A 15,871-nucleotide genomic window follows, 5' to 3' on the forward strand; every position below is an offset into this window, starting at 1 on the left:
CTAGAAAAGAGATGTGTTGCAAATTTTATATTAAAAAGAAAATTAAATAGGAAGAAGAGCATACTTCTGAAAATTCATCTATTGAGTCATGCTGGAGAATAATGACAGCATAATAGAATTTCTGGGCATATTGGAAAAGAGTTCCTAAGCATCACAAATTCAGTATCACAATGATCACTCTCATGAGAGAGGCTCCCGCATCATAGAAGACCCCAGCAAATTAGAATGACATCTTGAAAGGCTCCAGTGAAATCCACTTAGGACACCGAGAATGGAGTTCAATTTGTGAATCCTCTTTTCATTATTCCAGACTTCCCGATAATTGAGAAGAGAAACGAGTGAGGCTGGTAAACTATTTCAATATCTCTTTAATAATGCTCTGAACTTACACAAGAGTATGGCTAGTTACTGGGGATGTAAGATGTGCAATGGTTCTTTATTCTCTCCACCGTCATTAAGGCAAGGGCAGAAGTAGGGATAAAGTTTCTCCATGAAAGTGCTATTGAAGGTATAAATGTGGGTCATAGCTTTAGCATTGTAGAAGGACACCTGCCCTCCTTCATAATCCAGGTATATGCCCACCTTATTGAGGTTGCTAGTCAGTTTCAGACTGCAAGAAGGCAAATCCAGAGCTTTTAGGTCATCCTTGTCCCTTAGTCTTAAAAGCCAAAACCCTTGCTCAGGAGTTAGAGGACAGCTGCCTTTCCGAATGATAGACTCTTTGACCACTCCAACTGTCCATTTTGTCTTCTTTGCTACTTCTACTTCCCAGTACCACTTTCCAGAGGTGAAACCTTTTGAGCCCAGCACAGCCACGCTTGAGTCAAACCTCTCTGGATCATCCGGCATTACCTGCTTAATGTCACCATGCCACACACTGGTTCGGTTTTTGGAGAGCACCAAATTTGGGTGAGCTGTTTTAGGGTCCAAAGTCAATGGAGATAGGCCTAGTAAGAAAATAAAAGAAAGCAGGGCATGGGAGAAAAGGGGTGAATGCAAATTCCCTTAGAAAAATGCAGCTACATAGACTTTATCTCCCCATGCGCATATACTCTTAGAACAGGCAGGTAATTACTTATACACTTTTTATTGTTTTGGTACCCATGTGGCTATATTCTAGGCATTTTTGCATTTGTGGTAAAAATCAGACTTTACTTTGAAGCCATTTATGCTCTAATGAAAAAAATAATGCAAATAATATATAAACCTGTGCTAGTATATGTAAGAAAATACAAATGCTGAAGATATAACAATTAGGTAAGTTTGTCCTAGGAAAGCTTTCTAAGGAAAGTAAGTATTTCAGTTGTGATATAACTGAGATGTATTCAGGATTCAGAGGCAAGAAAGTAGTGGGTTAAAAACAGTAGCTTATGTGGGATAGACCATAAAAATCTAGCCTGTTAGAGGCAGGTAGGATGGAGCTAACTGGTACAGTGTTTAGAGGATAATGGTGAGAAGTTTATATTTGGTTTAATAAATAATGGGACTTGTGAGATCTGGAACGTTTTATGCCACTGCTAATCAGAATGTGTTCTACAAACTGTACGGTTACCAGTCTGGGATAAGATAGTAGAGAAATTAGGAATAAACTTTAAGAAACTTTTGGAGCAATCTGACAGGTTAATTTTATGTCAGTTGAATCTAATAATTAAAAAACTGGACTTGCACTTTGTAATTTATTTTTTTAGTTCCATTTTTTCAAGTAATTAGTTTGTATTGTATTCTACAAACATATCAGTCCATGACAGGTTGAGATTTTAAAAACTGGTCCTTCATCACAGGTAATTTGGCAAGCATTGGTTTAGACAAATCAAGGGGCAGCAGTACAAAAAAAGAATTTCTAAGTAAAGAGAGGTTGGAAGCATAACCAGCAAAAAGATGATACAAACTCTAGGTGTGAGATAATTGAAACTTGGCACAAAATTTGATAAAGGAATCATAATAGCTATGTATGTTTACATCACAGACAGAGATACATATATGCATACATTTGTTGTTAATGGATTTAATTATACTTGGAAGAGACAGCAGTTCAATCCAACTATCTCTTTCCAGAAAAGCCTGTGTTTTCTATCATCCCAAGGATTTCTCTCCAACAAGAGACTTTGAAGAATCCTGAAATTTTTCCAGACAGGCTGAATCTTCTCTCCTTCACATATCCCCCATCCATGTTGGGTTGTTACTCTTTCCAATGTGATGACTAAGATATCTTTGGAGGTATCACAAAGGCTTCTTACCAACCTTTTTAGAACCCTAGTCTGCTTTCATCACCAAGGTTCTGATACCTCCAGCTGGCTCAGTCTGCACTGGCTCTAAATATTCCTAGGAGTTAGCTTTGTGTCCTCTCTTTTCTTCTCATGCCATACTTAATCCAACAGTAAGTTCTGTCAGCTCCACGTTTAAAATATTCTGAGCCTACTCATAGTATATACACAGATAACTTCCACAAATACCACTGGTCTGGAACTATAGCAAGGTTTTAAATTGTTCTGTTTCCACTCTTGCCCATCGGCAACCTGTTCTGTTCTTGACATGAATGAGATCATCCAGTTCTACTCAACACACTCTATGCTTTCCATCCCCCAAGATAAAATCTAGACTCCTTACAAAGCAAACAAGACCTACATGATTTACCCACCTCTCTGACCTCATCTGCTGCCACATCGCCCTCATTTATTTTGATCCAACCACCTTTGCCTTTTGGCTGTTCCTTGAAAATGTCAAGCTCCTTCATACGTCAGGGCCTTTACACTTTCTTTCCTTGTCCTCAAACACTATTTCCCCATATGGTGTACTCTTTTACACCATTTTGGCCTCTGTTCATGCAAGTTCAGTAAGGTTACTGATAGAATCTAGGTAGCTACAGTAGTATTCACTGTAAAACTCTTTAAACTTTTCTGTACGTTTGGAAATTCCACAATAAAACATAGGGAGGGGGCAGTTACCCCTCAGAGAGATTTTCTGTGGCCATTTTATCTAAAATAGCATGTTCATCCATCCATCACTGTTTCCATTCTTGCCCAACTTTATTTTTTTTCATGAATAATTATTGAGTGCACCTTGCTTTATTTTCTTTACAGTGGTTATCACTATGTGAAATTGCTTATTTATTCATTGGCCATCTTCTCCACTAGAATGTAATCTCTGGGAGGGCAGGGACTGCATCTGTTTTGTTCCCTCATTTATCTTCAAAATTTGGAACTGTTCCTAGGTGTTCAAGTAACTATTTGTTAAATAAATAAATGAACTTCAATCAAAGTTCCATTTGAAATCTTGACACCATCTAATTCCACCATGCCTCATATCCCCGTTATCCTTGGCCAACATTCAGAATGTAGACCCCTCCAGTGCTTTATCCTATAACATGCTCTATCCCCATTACCTGTCCTTTGCTTTCTCTATCTTCACTCGTCCTCCCACAGCTCCCACCCAACCTTTTCACTCTGCCCTTTGGAACTCCCTTTCTAATTGACTCTCCTGCATCTTTAGTTTACAGAATTCGTTCATCACTTCCTTGGTCTAACAGAAACCTGGCTGTTTCTTCCTCCAAAAACACAGCTTCCAAAAGTTCACAAGACTATTTATTTTCTAAATTCAGATGCCAGAGATCCAGTAGCCACCACTGCCACGTCTAGACCCCTACTCTTCTCCTCATCCTTATGTAAAAATCACTTTTCATTTGAAGTTCTTGCCATTCCATTTCATATGACCCTCTATCTCTATTTGATGCTATAATATACAAACTTCCTGTCACACTCCCAGCACTTTAGGTTGACTTTGCTTTTCTACCCCAACTCTAGCCCATCATCCCAAGTGACTTCACTATCCTTTGGATATAGCCACTCTCCCACTCTTACAGGTCCTTGACTTTACTGTTGGTGACTTTTGACTCCATTACATTTCAGCTGTCTATATCAATGATCATATTCTGGACCTCATAGTTACTGGGAAATATTCATTCTCTAAATCCTTAAACTCAGATATCCCGTTCTCTTATTTTTTTGAGCTTTCTCACTCTCATCTCCCCCTACAACCATTGCTTGACTTCATTAATCTAGTCCCTGATTTCTCCTTATTTTTCTAAGTTATCTGCTTCCTGGCTTAAAATCCTTCCCTAAACAACTTGTCATTAGCCACTTTCTTTCCAGTAACCTCCACACTTTTATTCTCTTATCTGCAGCACCTGCCGTGCAACTCTCCAACCCTGAATCTATCCAGCTATTCAAATTCACATCCCAATTCCTGACCCACTGAAGGAGGAAAATCACAAAACTTTACATATAGGTAACACAACAGGTCATTATTTCCACTTTATGCTTAACCATCAGCGCTGCCCAGAATTCCTTTATTTCCCAAATGAAATCATCTCCAGTTTCTCACAACAGTGATTTCAAACCCTCAATCCCCTTCACCCCGCCCCCAACTTCTATTCCACCACTTCCCCTTCTCAGCCCCAGGCAGAAGACTTCTTCCCCTGCTTCACAGAGAAACTACAGTACATCTTATAGGAATCCTTCAATTCTTCAACTCAACTCATACTGTAAGCTCCACCTAATAAAATTGTTTGCCTCTACTATCTTTATCTCATCTGCAGAGGAAACTGAAAAGTCAGTACCTTGCTCTCTCTTTAGATCTCATTCACTCTTCCCTACTTCCACTAATTATTCCCTTTCTGTGTGTGTGTGTGTGTGGTGTGGTGTGTGTTTTGACAATATAAATTTATTATCTTACAGTTCTGGATGTCGGAAGTCAGACATGGATCTCACTAGGGTAAAATCAAAGTGTCAGCAGGGCTTCATTCCTTTCTGGAGGCTCTAGGGTAGTAATCCCCTTTCTTGTACCGTTGATTTTTGCCTTTCTACAGGCTGCTTCCCTTCCGTATGTTTTTAAAAGTCCTCCTTTGACGCTGTTCCCACACTCACAGCTTCCCTTCTTAGTGAAACTTCTCCAGTTAGTGACCTATTCATTCCACTGCTGCCGCATTCCAAATCACTCCTGAACCTTTCACAATATAACTTCTCCCATTCCACTCTTGAAATTGCCCTTACCAAAGTCACCAATGGTTGTTAAAGAACAAAAACATCTCTTTTCCAATCGTTTTCTAAATTGACCTTCACATTTGACATTAATGACCACTACCTTCTCCTTGACAGTCTCTTGCCTTAGATTCTGTGTCAACTTCGTTTTCTGGGTTTTTTTCTTATTTCTCTTGCCAGACAGAATTCCTCAATCTCTTTGGGGGCCTTCATTGCCTTTTATTTGTTGGTATTCTCTATAAGGTGCTCCTTCTTTGACTGTATATTCTCATTTTCCTTAGGAAATCTCATTTACATCAATTCCTTCAGCTATATTCTATACTGATTATTTCAGCCCTGCCAGCTCTCTTAAGCTCCAGTTGAAATAGTACCTATTTGAATATATTCACTTAGTTGTTCTGTAGGTCCTTCAACACAACATGGTCACAATTGAACTCATCAATTCCCTCCAACATCTGCATCTCCTATATTTCCATCCTTAATGTTACCTTTCTCTGTCCCTTGCCAGCAGTTACTGTCTGGTACATTTCAGCTCCTGGAATTCTGTCTCTGGAATCTATTCTTTATTTTCCGTTCCCATTCCCATGCCTTTGGCTTAGATCTTAATAATTTTTCACCTAGATGGCTAATACAGATGCTAAGTTGGTCTTCTATAGTCTCTCCTTCTTGAGATCAGAAACTATATCTCTTATTTCTATGTGCTTGGAGCCCAACTTAATGCTTAGCATGTAGTAGGTCCTCTATCAGAGTGTGTTGAATAAATGAGTACATTTGGTGATATTTTACTGATACACATAAAACTAAAGGAAATACGTTAAAATATTTTAAATTGGAATTGATAGAACTACAACCAGCAGGCCAAATCTGGCCTGCCGCTTGTTTTATAGATAAAGTTTTATTGGAACACATCAATGACCATTCATTTACATATTGTCCATGCCTGCTTTTTCACTGTAATGGCAGAGTTAAATAGTTTTGACAAAGACCATACAGCCCACATGCCTAAAATATTTATTATCTGACCATTTATACAAAAAACACCAGCCCCTTTCCTAAAGCAACAGCCTCTAGGCAAAAAAGGACAAAATATGAACCTGCAGAATCAGCAAAGAACCAGAAATAAGAAGTATGAAGCATACTTTACCAAGGTTTGACTACAGTTACGTTATTAGTAAAATAGCCATATATTAAATAAATCCCATTTGTTTTTCTTAGATGTAAAAATGTACCAAAAATAAAGAAAAATCAATTTATGCTTTAAATGATTGTTAGAAGTAAAGTTTGATTTTGCAGGGCAAAGAGTACAGGAAGAAAAACACACTGTTATCCCAAGACAGCTAGAATTTGAAGAGTAGAGTAACACAGAGGAGGGAGCTTTGCAGAGACTTTCGAACATCTACAAAGGGATTTCCTCAAGGATGTGGCTGAGTACTGATCTTCATTGAAACTCATTAGGGCCAGCAAAAGAAGCTCCAGAAAGTAGCAGGCTGAAAAATTTCTAGAGTTCACACAAGACTGGGAATAGTTTTCAAACCTGCCAGCCAGAATGGAAAAATGTCATAATTTGTGGAACATTAGGCAGGGTACTCAAAGGGCATTACCTTAGAAAATGGGCTAAATTAGCCCTCATTTAAAGGCTGCTGTTGAACTATTTTAACAAAGCTTAAAAGCCTCAACAACGGTTAAAGACAGTGTCAAAAGGAATAAAGTTATTTCAAATAACTACATGGCAAAGTTAAATCCAATAGAGCTTAAAGGATTACAACAAAATCCAGCAAACAGCAATGTAAAATTAATCATGTTTGACATCCAATAAAAAATTACCAGCCAGAAGAGAAATCTGTCATGCAGAAGAATTCCAAATAATTTATATAGATAGTCCACCTTCAAGGAGGAGGAGCATAACTCCCCGCTCCTTCACTGTGGGCTGCTTATAGTGACTTCCTTCCAAAGTACACAGATAAAAAAAGGGAAGGAAAGAGTAACACTACACTGGAGAAACCTGACACATACTACTTCAGCTACTACAACATCAGTGGTCATAGACTGTATTGACAGTGTGTATGCTTGATATGATGTGATGAAAATGGCACTTTATCTGGTTTCCCTCTTACTAACTTATAACACTGGTCTTATGAGAAAAACATTAGACAAATTGCAATAATGTGGCATTCCACAAAATACATGGCCAGTACTCCTTAAAAATGTCAAAGTCATCAAAAGGAAAGTAAGTCACAACCAAGAAGAGCTTAAAGAAACATGACAACTAAATGTGATGTGGCATCTTAGATGGAATCCTGGAACAGATAAATGACATTAGGTAAAAACTAAGGAAATCTACCAAAAGTATGGACTTTAGTTAGTAATAATGTATTAATATTGGTTCATTAATTGTAAAAAACATATATCATACTAAATGTAAAATGACATATTAATAATAGGAGAAACTGGGGATGAGGTATATAAGAACTTTATGTATTGTCTTCTCATTTTTTCTATAAATCTAAAAGTGTTCTAAAATATAAAGTCTGTTAAAAAGAAAATAAATTACTAACCATGCAAAGCAGCAGGAAAATAAGACCCACAGTCAGGAAAAAAAATCAAGCAATAAAAGCATGTCCAGAAATCACAACAGTGATGGAATTAGCAAAGACACTAAAACAGCTATCATAAATATCTTACATTTGCTTTAGGATGTAAAGGAAAACATGAACATGGTGAGGAGGGAAATGGAAGATATATAAAGACTCAAATGAAATGTATCTGAAATGAAAAACATCTTGAACAAGATTAACAGAAGATTAAACACTGCAAAAGAAAAGGTGAAAGAACTTGAGTAGCAATAGGAACTATTCTAAATGAAGCACAGAGAAAAAAAGCTAAAAATACTGAGCACCAGTGATAAGTCAGCCAATATCAGGTGGTCTAATATGTAAAATCAGAGTCCCAGAAAGAAGAAAAAAGGGGGGTAGGTGAAAAATTATTGAAAAAATAATAATAGACATTGTTTCAAATGTGATGACAATGATAAACCCATAGATTCAAGAAACTCAATGAACCACAAGCAGAATGAATATGAAGAAAATGATGCCAAGACCCAGCATAATCAAACTGATGGAAACAAGTGACAAAAATTAAATATCCTAAAAGTAGCCTAAGAAAAAAGAAATAGTACACACGGAGAAATACAGATAAAAATGATAATAGACATCTCATCAGAAACTATGCAAGTCAGAAAACAATGTAGTGTGATATCTTTAAAGTACTAAAAAAGAAATCCATCAACCCAAAATTCTATATCAGAGAAAACATCTTTCCAAAAAAATGTAGTAAAATAAACACTTTTTTCAGAAAACAGTAGCTGAGATAATTCCTCACCAGCATACTTGAACCATAAAAAATGTTAAAGGAAACTCTTCAGGCAGAAGGAATAATGATATCAGATGGAAAATTGTATCTACATAAAAAGATAAAGAGTGCCAGAAATTGTAAAAATGTGAATGTAACAGATATTTCTTCATTTTAAAAATCTCTTTAAAAGGTAATTGTTTAAATAAAGAAAAATAATATATCTGGAATTTAGAGTGTAGAAATAAAATGTATGATAACAATAGCATAAAGGATGAGGAATGTAAGTTTTTTACCCTATATGTAAAGGGCTGTTATTTGAAGATAGTATGGGATAAGTTAAAGATGCATATTGTAAAATCCTAAAGCAACCAAAAAATGTAGAAAAAAATGAAATAAAATAAGTATACATAATAAAGCAATAGTGAAGATGAAAGGAAAACTAAAAGGCACTCAATCCAAAAGAAGATAGATATAGAGAAAAAAAAGAACAAAGAACAGATGGTGTGAATAAAAACAAATATCAAGATACTAGATTTAAATCCAGTCATATTGATTATTATTAATGTCACTGGTCAAAACACCTCAATTAAAAGACAGAGATTGTCAGATTGGATTTAAAAAGCAAGGTGTAACTGCATATTAGCTACATTAAACACTTAAAATATAATATAAAAACACAAATGAGTTAAAAATAAGATGATGGAAAAAGATACACATATTAGATAAAATAGAATTCAGAAAAAGGAATATTATTAGCGGGGATACAGAGGAACATTTTATAATTATAATTAGACTGATTCATCAAGAGGTCATAACAATTCTAAATGTGTATTCACCTAATAACAGAGCTTCAAAATACGTGAAGCAAAACTAATGAACTGAAGGGAGGAATCACACTACCTACTTTTGAGATTTATTATAAAGCTAAAATAATAAAAACTTGTGTTGTTGGTATAAGAATAGACACTACAGGTTGATTGACAGAACTGAGAGATGATAGTAGACTTACAGTTGATTTTTGACAAAGGTGCCAAAGTATGTCAGTAGTGAAAAAGAGTAATCTTTTAAACAAATTATGTGGGAACAATTGGACATTCGTGTGGAAAGAAATAACCTTGAATCTTACCTTACGCTATATATAAGAATTAACTGTAAATGGATAATAGACTGAAACATAAGAGCTGAAATAATAAAGCTTCTGGAAGAAAGTATAAGAAAAAATATCTGTGGCCTTGGGTTAGGGAAGGATTTCTTAGGATACACAGAATAAAAACATTTTTTAAAAATTGGTAAGTTGGATTTCATCAAAATTAAAAAACTTTTGTTCTTTCACGAACCCTGTTTAAAAAAAATGAAAAGGCAAGCCACAAACTGAGGGAAAATATTTGAAAACGTATGTCTGATAAAGAATTTGGGTCCTTTAAAACTCAACATTTGAAAAAAAATCCAATAAAAATAATGAGCAAAAGATTGAACACACTTAACCAAAAAGATATATGGATGGCAAAAAAGCAAATAAAAAGATGCTCAGGATTAGTCATTAGGGAAATGTCGATTAAAACCACAGTGAGATACTACTATACATCTAATAAATGATTAAGATTTCAAAGATTGACACTGTCAAGTTCTGGCAAGGATGTGGAGAAAGTGTGGAAATCTCATCCATTGCAGGTGGGAATGTAAAATGGTACCGCCACTTAAAAAAAAAAAAAAAATATATATATATATATATATAGTAGTTTGTCACAAAGTTCAGCATACACTTAACACAGCCCAGCAATCCCACCACCAGGTATTTGCCCCAAAGAAATTAAAACACAAAATCTGTAAATGAATGTTTAGGCAAGTTTACTCATAATAGCCTTATGAGTAACTAGAAACTACCCAAATGTCTACCAATTGGTGAATCAATAGCAGATTGTTATGTATGCATAGAACATGATTATTGATAAATACAACAAACAGGTGAATCTCAAAAAGCATTATGCTAAGTGAAAAAAAAAACAGCCAGACCAAAAGACTACATAATTTATGATTATATGACACTTTAGAAAAGACACAACTAAAGTGGAATAAAGCAGTTTAGCGAGTGTCAGGGGCTGGGGATAGAAGGAAGAGACTGACAGCAAAGTGACATGCAGGAACTTTTTGGGATGATAGAAGTTTTCTACATCTTGATTTTGGAAATATTTACATAAGTATACACATTTATCAAAACTCATCAAATTGTACACTTTAAAATGGTGAGTTTTATTCTATGATAATTGTACCTCAGTAAAGCTGATCTTTTTTCAATGTCAATTACCTGGGGAAATTGTTAACAAGGGTAGATTTGTGATGCTCATTAAGTCAGTAACTACTACTAATAATAAGTCTATATGAATTTTATTTAAAAAACTTTATTTAGAACTTTATTTCTATAAAGATTTGTATTTAGAACTTTATTTTATGTTCTTGAAATGCCATCTGTGTTCTTTTGTCCTGCTCAGTCCTTTGGTATCTGCAGGATGACAAAAACTTAGTGCTCTAGGCACACCTATGGAACTTACTGGTTTTCTTTTGAAACACTTAGGATCTCTAAACAATTTCCTAAGATATTATTCTCTATATTATGAACATCAAACACAAGAGGATTTGTAAAAACCCTATTACATTCAAAGAGTACGTACAGTAACCTCCTCCTCCAGGGCAGAGAAGCTCCAGGGATTTATATAAGTGATTTAGCAAAACAAGATAAAATATTGGTTGTCACTTATGATACAACAATCAAACAAAATCATAGGCTGAGAAGTAATTCTGACATCAGACTCAGTTTACCAGTAAAAAGCCATGAATTCTTAGGCCATGTTACCAAAAGAAATTCAGTCACACCAACTAGCCTTCTTTTGGCTAAACTCTACCCTTACCCCCATCCTAGACTCTATCTAAAGTACTAATTAGGGCCACAGAAGAGGTCCCACAGATGGAACATAGATTAGGATAGCCAAGAACCCATCGTCACTACCCACTGATACCTGGAGAGAGAGTGGACTGCATTTCCCTCCACATGATGTACTGGATGGGACCTTTGTACAGTCCCGGATTCAGCTTCCTGGAGATAAATTCTCTGGGTGTCAGCACCCTCATTCCTTGCTTCAAGCTGCAGGGAACGTAAATCATTTATTCTTGGACATCCTCCAGGGACTGAACGTAGGGTATTAATACCATATGGAAACACTTACCTGTCCAAGAGAGGTGTAATATCCTAGAAGAGGAAAGGGGAAGAAGAAAAGTTAGATTCCTGTTCATCAACTCCAGAAATGTCTTTGGTGACACTGGCCACCACCAGAATTTGATTGTCAATACTGAGAGCCAGTGCAGATGGTCCCCATTCCGTCGCCACCTCTCACCTTCCATATGCATTTTCTAATCTGCATCCTTCATCTAACCCAATATAAGGGGGCCTTGTCTTGCTCTGATATTCTAGAGCTCCATTTTACATGGAACAAGAAAGTGAAGGTTAAGCTATTTTTATGTGTACTGCCACATAGTCTCAGGAAAAACACACAGTGCGTATTCCAGCCTCAAGGCTACTTTTCCTTAATCTGGATAATTAAGCTTCTGAGGGCTGTGGTGGTAACCGATGCCACTTTAGAGGTGAAGCTTCAGGTAGCAAAGACTGGCAAACAACTTCTCAAACAGGTAAATTTATCATGGCTGAGAGCCAAAGCTACAACATAAGTTGCATTATTTTTGAGAAATAAAGCTTCAAATTTCTTTATGGAGAAATACTAAAATATTAACACACACTGTTATTAATGGCATTTTGTTCTTTTCTAGGAGGATGAAAGTAAAGGTTTCTATTGAACATAAGGCAAAAGTAGCCTCTGGCTTTTCTCCCAGAGAATCTGTGCTATCACAGTATTTTCCCCTTGTGGGGAAAAGCTGCTTCTACATCTTTTCTGCTTCCCCCCCCCCCCCCCCAGTAGTGCACCCATTCATGTTGACAGGGAGTCTTACTTTGAGAAACTCGAAGGAGTCCTGCTGTCCCATCCGTGCCTGGATGCTCACCAACATCTCCTTGGCTAGGAGACACTGTTGCTGAAGCTGGTTCAGGCTCAGCTCCATCTCCTCATTCAAGGCTTTCCCCTCTTCCCGGAGCTCATTTAAAATGTCCTTTTCTTTGCTGTGCAGGAACTGATGCAGCTTTAGAAACTCCAAGGAGATGTGTTGCTGCAGATGTCGCTTGTTTTCCTGGAAACGTCCGTGATCATCACCTTGGTAATTACTGAGACTAGCACTTGGGGGGTGGGGGCCCACACCACCAGGACTCACACAACTTGGAAATACCGTAACAGGAAAATGCATAAACATGGCTGCTGAGTGTCAACGTTCAACCATACTAAAAGGAGCCCCCCTTTGTATTGGCGGGGGGGTACTTACTCCATCTTTCTCAGCTACTTTAATAGCAGAGGATGAAAATAATCAAAAGTGGTCTGTAGGTTCCTAATGCAGTACTGAGGTGGTAACCAATACCACAATAAATTAGACTTGGGGTTAACCAAACATTCTAGAAGGAATGACAACACCCTCCTGCCCAGGAGTGCAAACCAATATCTACTAAGTGGTGCTAGACGGGCCATAAGGAGGCTGAAAGAACTGCCCGAATCAAGAATTTGGAAATGGGGAGATGCCACTCCTGCTGCCAGGGAATGTAAACGAAGCAGGAGATGGGAAATGTTTGAAGCACTGAAATTGACAGCTGCTACACTTGCAGCTCTTTTCTTAGGTGACCTCAACATCCTCACAGGTGAGCCACCTGATATCCTGGCTTCTTGGTTCCGTATCCACCTCATTTCTAGTGATTTCCACCTTTATTACTCATCCTCTTGGTTACAATGAGGATTTTATCATACCCAGCAATTGCACCATCTCCAAAAATAACTTTTTATACTCACTCAGACACCCCTGGTGCAACAATTTTGGGGTCTCATTGAAACCTCCTGTATATTGACTCCTCCATTTCTGTTCCTTCAACTTCTTCTGTCTCCATGTCCCCTCTTACCCAGCTTGGATTCTATAGTCCATCATTATAATTGCGCTCATCAAATAGTCTTTAACTCTCTCTTTTCTCTAGCTCACACGTTTCCCGTTTTCCTTCTACCTATTTCACCACTAGTTCTCAGTCTTATTTGTTGGTTCTGACTCCCCTAACCAAGCTCTAAATATTAGAGTTAGTTGATATTCTCTGTCCTGGGCTCTCTTCCCTTCTCATTCTGCACTCTTTCAAGGTGGTATCCTTTTACCACAACTTTACGTACCATCTAGATGCTGATGTCCTCTTTCCAGCCTACATCAACTTCTAAGTTCCAGATTCCTATATCCAACTGTCTGTGTGGCATCTCCATTCGCCCCCACATCCAATGAATCACCACAGCTAGGTTATTTTTTATCTCCAAAGCATATGCTGACGCCGTTCATTTCTCTTCCCCCCCGCCCACTGCCTCTCCATCATTCTCTGGGATCACTGCCGTAGCCTTCTACCCATTATCCTTGTCCTCGTCTCGCTCAATTCATCCTCTGCAGAGCCACCAGACTGATATTTTCTAAATAACATGAAGCCATGTCTTGTTTAAACCTCTTAATGGCTTCTAATTATTTACAGGGTGAAGTTCAACATTTCTAACATTATCTACAAGAGCCTACATGTTTGGGCCTGTATGTGCCTCTGCCATCTCATCTTGCCTACCTGGATCCAGTTTTATTGGCTTTCATAGCATTGGTTTAACATAACAACTAACTTCCTTTCTCAGGACTTTTCCATATGCTCTTTACTCTTCATCGAACATTCTTCTTCAGAACCCATCCTTCATAGTCCCCTCACCCAGGTCACTTAGCTAAGTTACCTATCCTTCAATTCTCAATTATTAATAGGTGACTTCTTCAGAGAACTCCCCCAGTCTAGGTTAGGTTCCCCATTTATATGCTCTCATAGCACCTTGTATTTTCATTTATAGTAGTTATCACAGTTGTTATTTTATTGTTATTGGCGGGGTTATTTATTTAACGTCTAGTGGTTAATATTTATTAAACATTTATTTAACATCTATATTCCAACCTAGTGGAATATAGTATCTAGGGTAATGCTTGACCCACTCAGTAAATATTTTTGAATGAATGAATGTTAACTTTAATAGCTGAACTAGGAACCCTTAAAACAGGAACAAGATTCTTTGGAGACATCATTATTTCCCTCTATCCTTCTTCTTCCTCTCACTGTATACATTTCTTCTTCCAGATGCCAAATGCCAGAGAATACTCCCCTCCATAGAATAATTAACGAAGCAATAATACTCCCCCCACCCTAGGGACTGATTTGCCAAGTCTCTAATCATTAATGTTGTCCTAGAGTTCCTGTGAAGTTGAAAGTATAGGCAGTAGTGTTATTACATTTGGAGGAAGCTAGGAAAGATCAAATCTGATGGGAAACATCAGCAATCTGAGAGACCTTGGTTCAGAGGTAGCCTGGTTGTAAACCCAAAGAAAAGAAGCTATTTCTTTGGACAGAGCTATCTTTAGTGGATTTGCCATAGATAAATTCCTTATTTTGCCATAGATTAAAGGACAGACCAGACAGATCACAACCCTAATACAATGACCTAGTGACTGAACCATCAAAAGGATCAGCATATTAGGGGAAAGGCCAGTCTTCTCACTCTGTAGATCAACTATTGGAAACTGACTCCACTGCTACATTCCTTTCCACCCTCCTATGTCTGTTTTTAAATTCTATCGCCCAGTTATCATTTAGTGTATTGATAATATAGTATAGGTACCCTTCGACCCAAATAGCTAGTTACAAGGCTATATTCTAGTTCAATCTCATAACCCCTCTGCCCGCACCTCACCTTGTAAGCAGCAATAGCATCTTTCTGCATGTTCCTCAGGGCCTGAAGTTCCTTCAGGGTTGCCTCCAGTTGACCCTGGTAGATGGTAAGCTCCTCCTGGGAATACCACATGGAATTAACCCACACTGACTTGGGAGAAGGGCCATAAGAGATATCTCCCCCAAAGCCCCAGTGTCAGAAAAAAAGCCAACTCTTTCTGCAAAAGTTTTTCCTTTCCTCTGTATCACAGTTCCTGTCTCTTCCAAGAATTGTGAAGAAAATTACAAGCAGCAGAATCATTTAGTTTGTTTTACCTTCTTAGCTAACTATAGGGGTTTGAGAAAGGCAAGAGAACTCTATATATTTTCTACCCTAGTTAGACTGTTCTCACTATACCTTCACTTACATTGTTTTCACTTAGAGCACTTATTTCTTCCTTCTGCCCATCCAAATCCAAATTATTTCCCAGTTCAAATTTTTCACCATATATCCCCTGACTATGTCAGTTTTCTCTAATCTTTTCTGAAATTCTAAACATTTATGAATTACTAATGTGACAAAATTATGCTCTCAATCGTAGACTATCTTGTATTACTTCCGTTGTTTTATTCATTTTGA

The 15,871-nt window shown here is 37.4% G+C and overlaps 1 protein-coding gene across 11 annotated transcripts in view; it reads right to left on the minus strand.

The window, feature by feature from the left end:
• Positions 1-350: 350 nt before the first annotated feature.
• TRIM69 (tripartite motif containing 69) overlaps positions 351-15,871 on the minus strand; it is a 28,997-nt gene continuing 13,476 nt past the window's right edge. For all 11 annotated transcript variants that reach the window (XM_074327817.1, XM_074327815.1, XM_074327814.1 and 8 more), the window contains 5 exons: positions 15,275-15,370; positions 12,387-12,620; positions 11,609-11,631; positions 11,402-11,526; positions 351-947 (listed from right to left, as the gene is read on the minus strand). In XM_074327817.1, coding sequence (XP_074183918.1) covers positions 406-947; positions 11,402-11,526; positions 11,609-11,631; positions 12,387-12,620; positions 15,275-15,370 — 1,020 coding nt within the window. In that variant the 3' untranslated portion in view covers positions 351-405. The remainder of the gene's footprint in view (positions 948-11,401; positions 11,527-11,608; positions 11,632-12,386; positions 12,621-15,274; positions 15,371-15,871) is intronic.

This window comes from Rhinolophus sinicus, linkage group LG03 (genome assembly GCF_036562045.2).
Source record: "Rhinolophus sinicus isolate RSC01 linkage group LG03, ASM3656204v1, whole genome shotgun sequence".
NCBI lineage: Eukaryota > Metazoa > Chordata > Mammalia > Chiroptera > Rhinolophidae > Rhinolophus > Rhinolophus sinicus.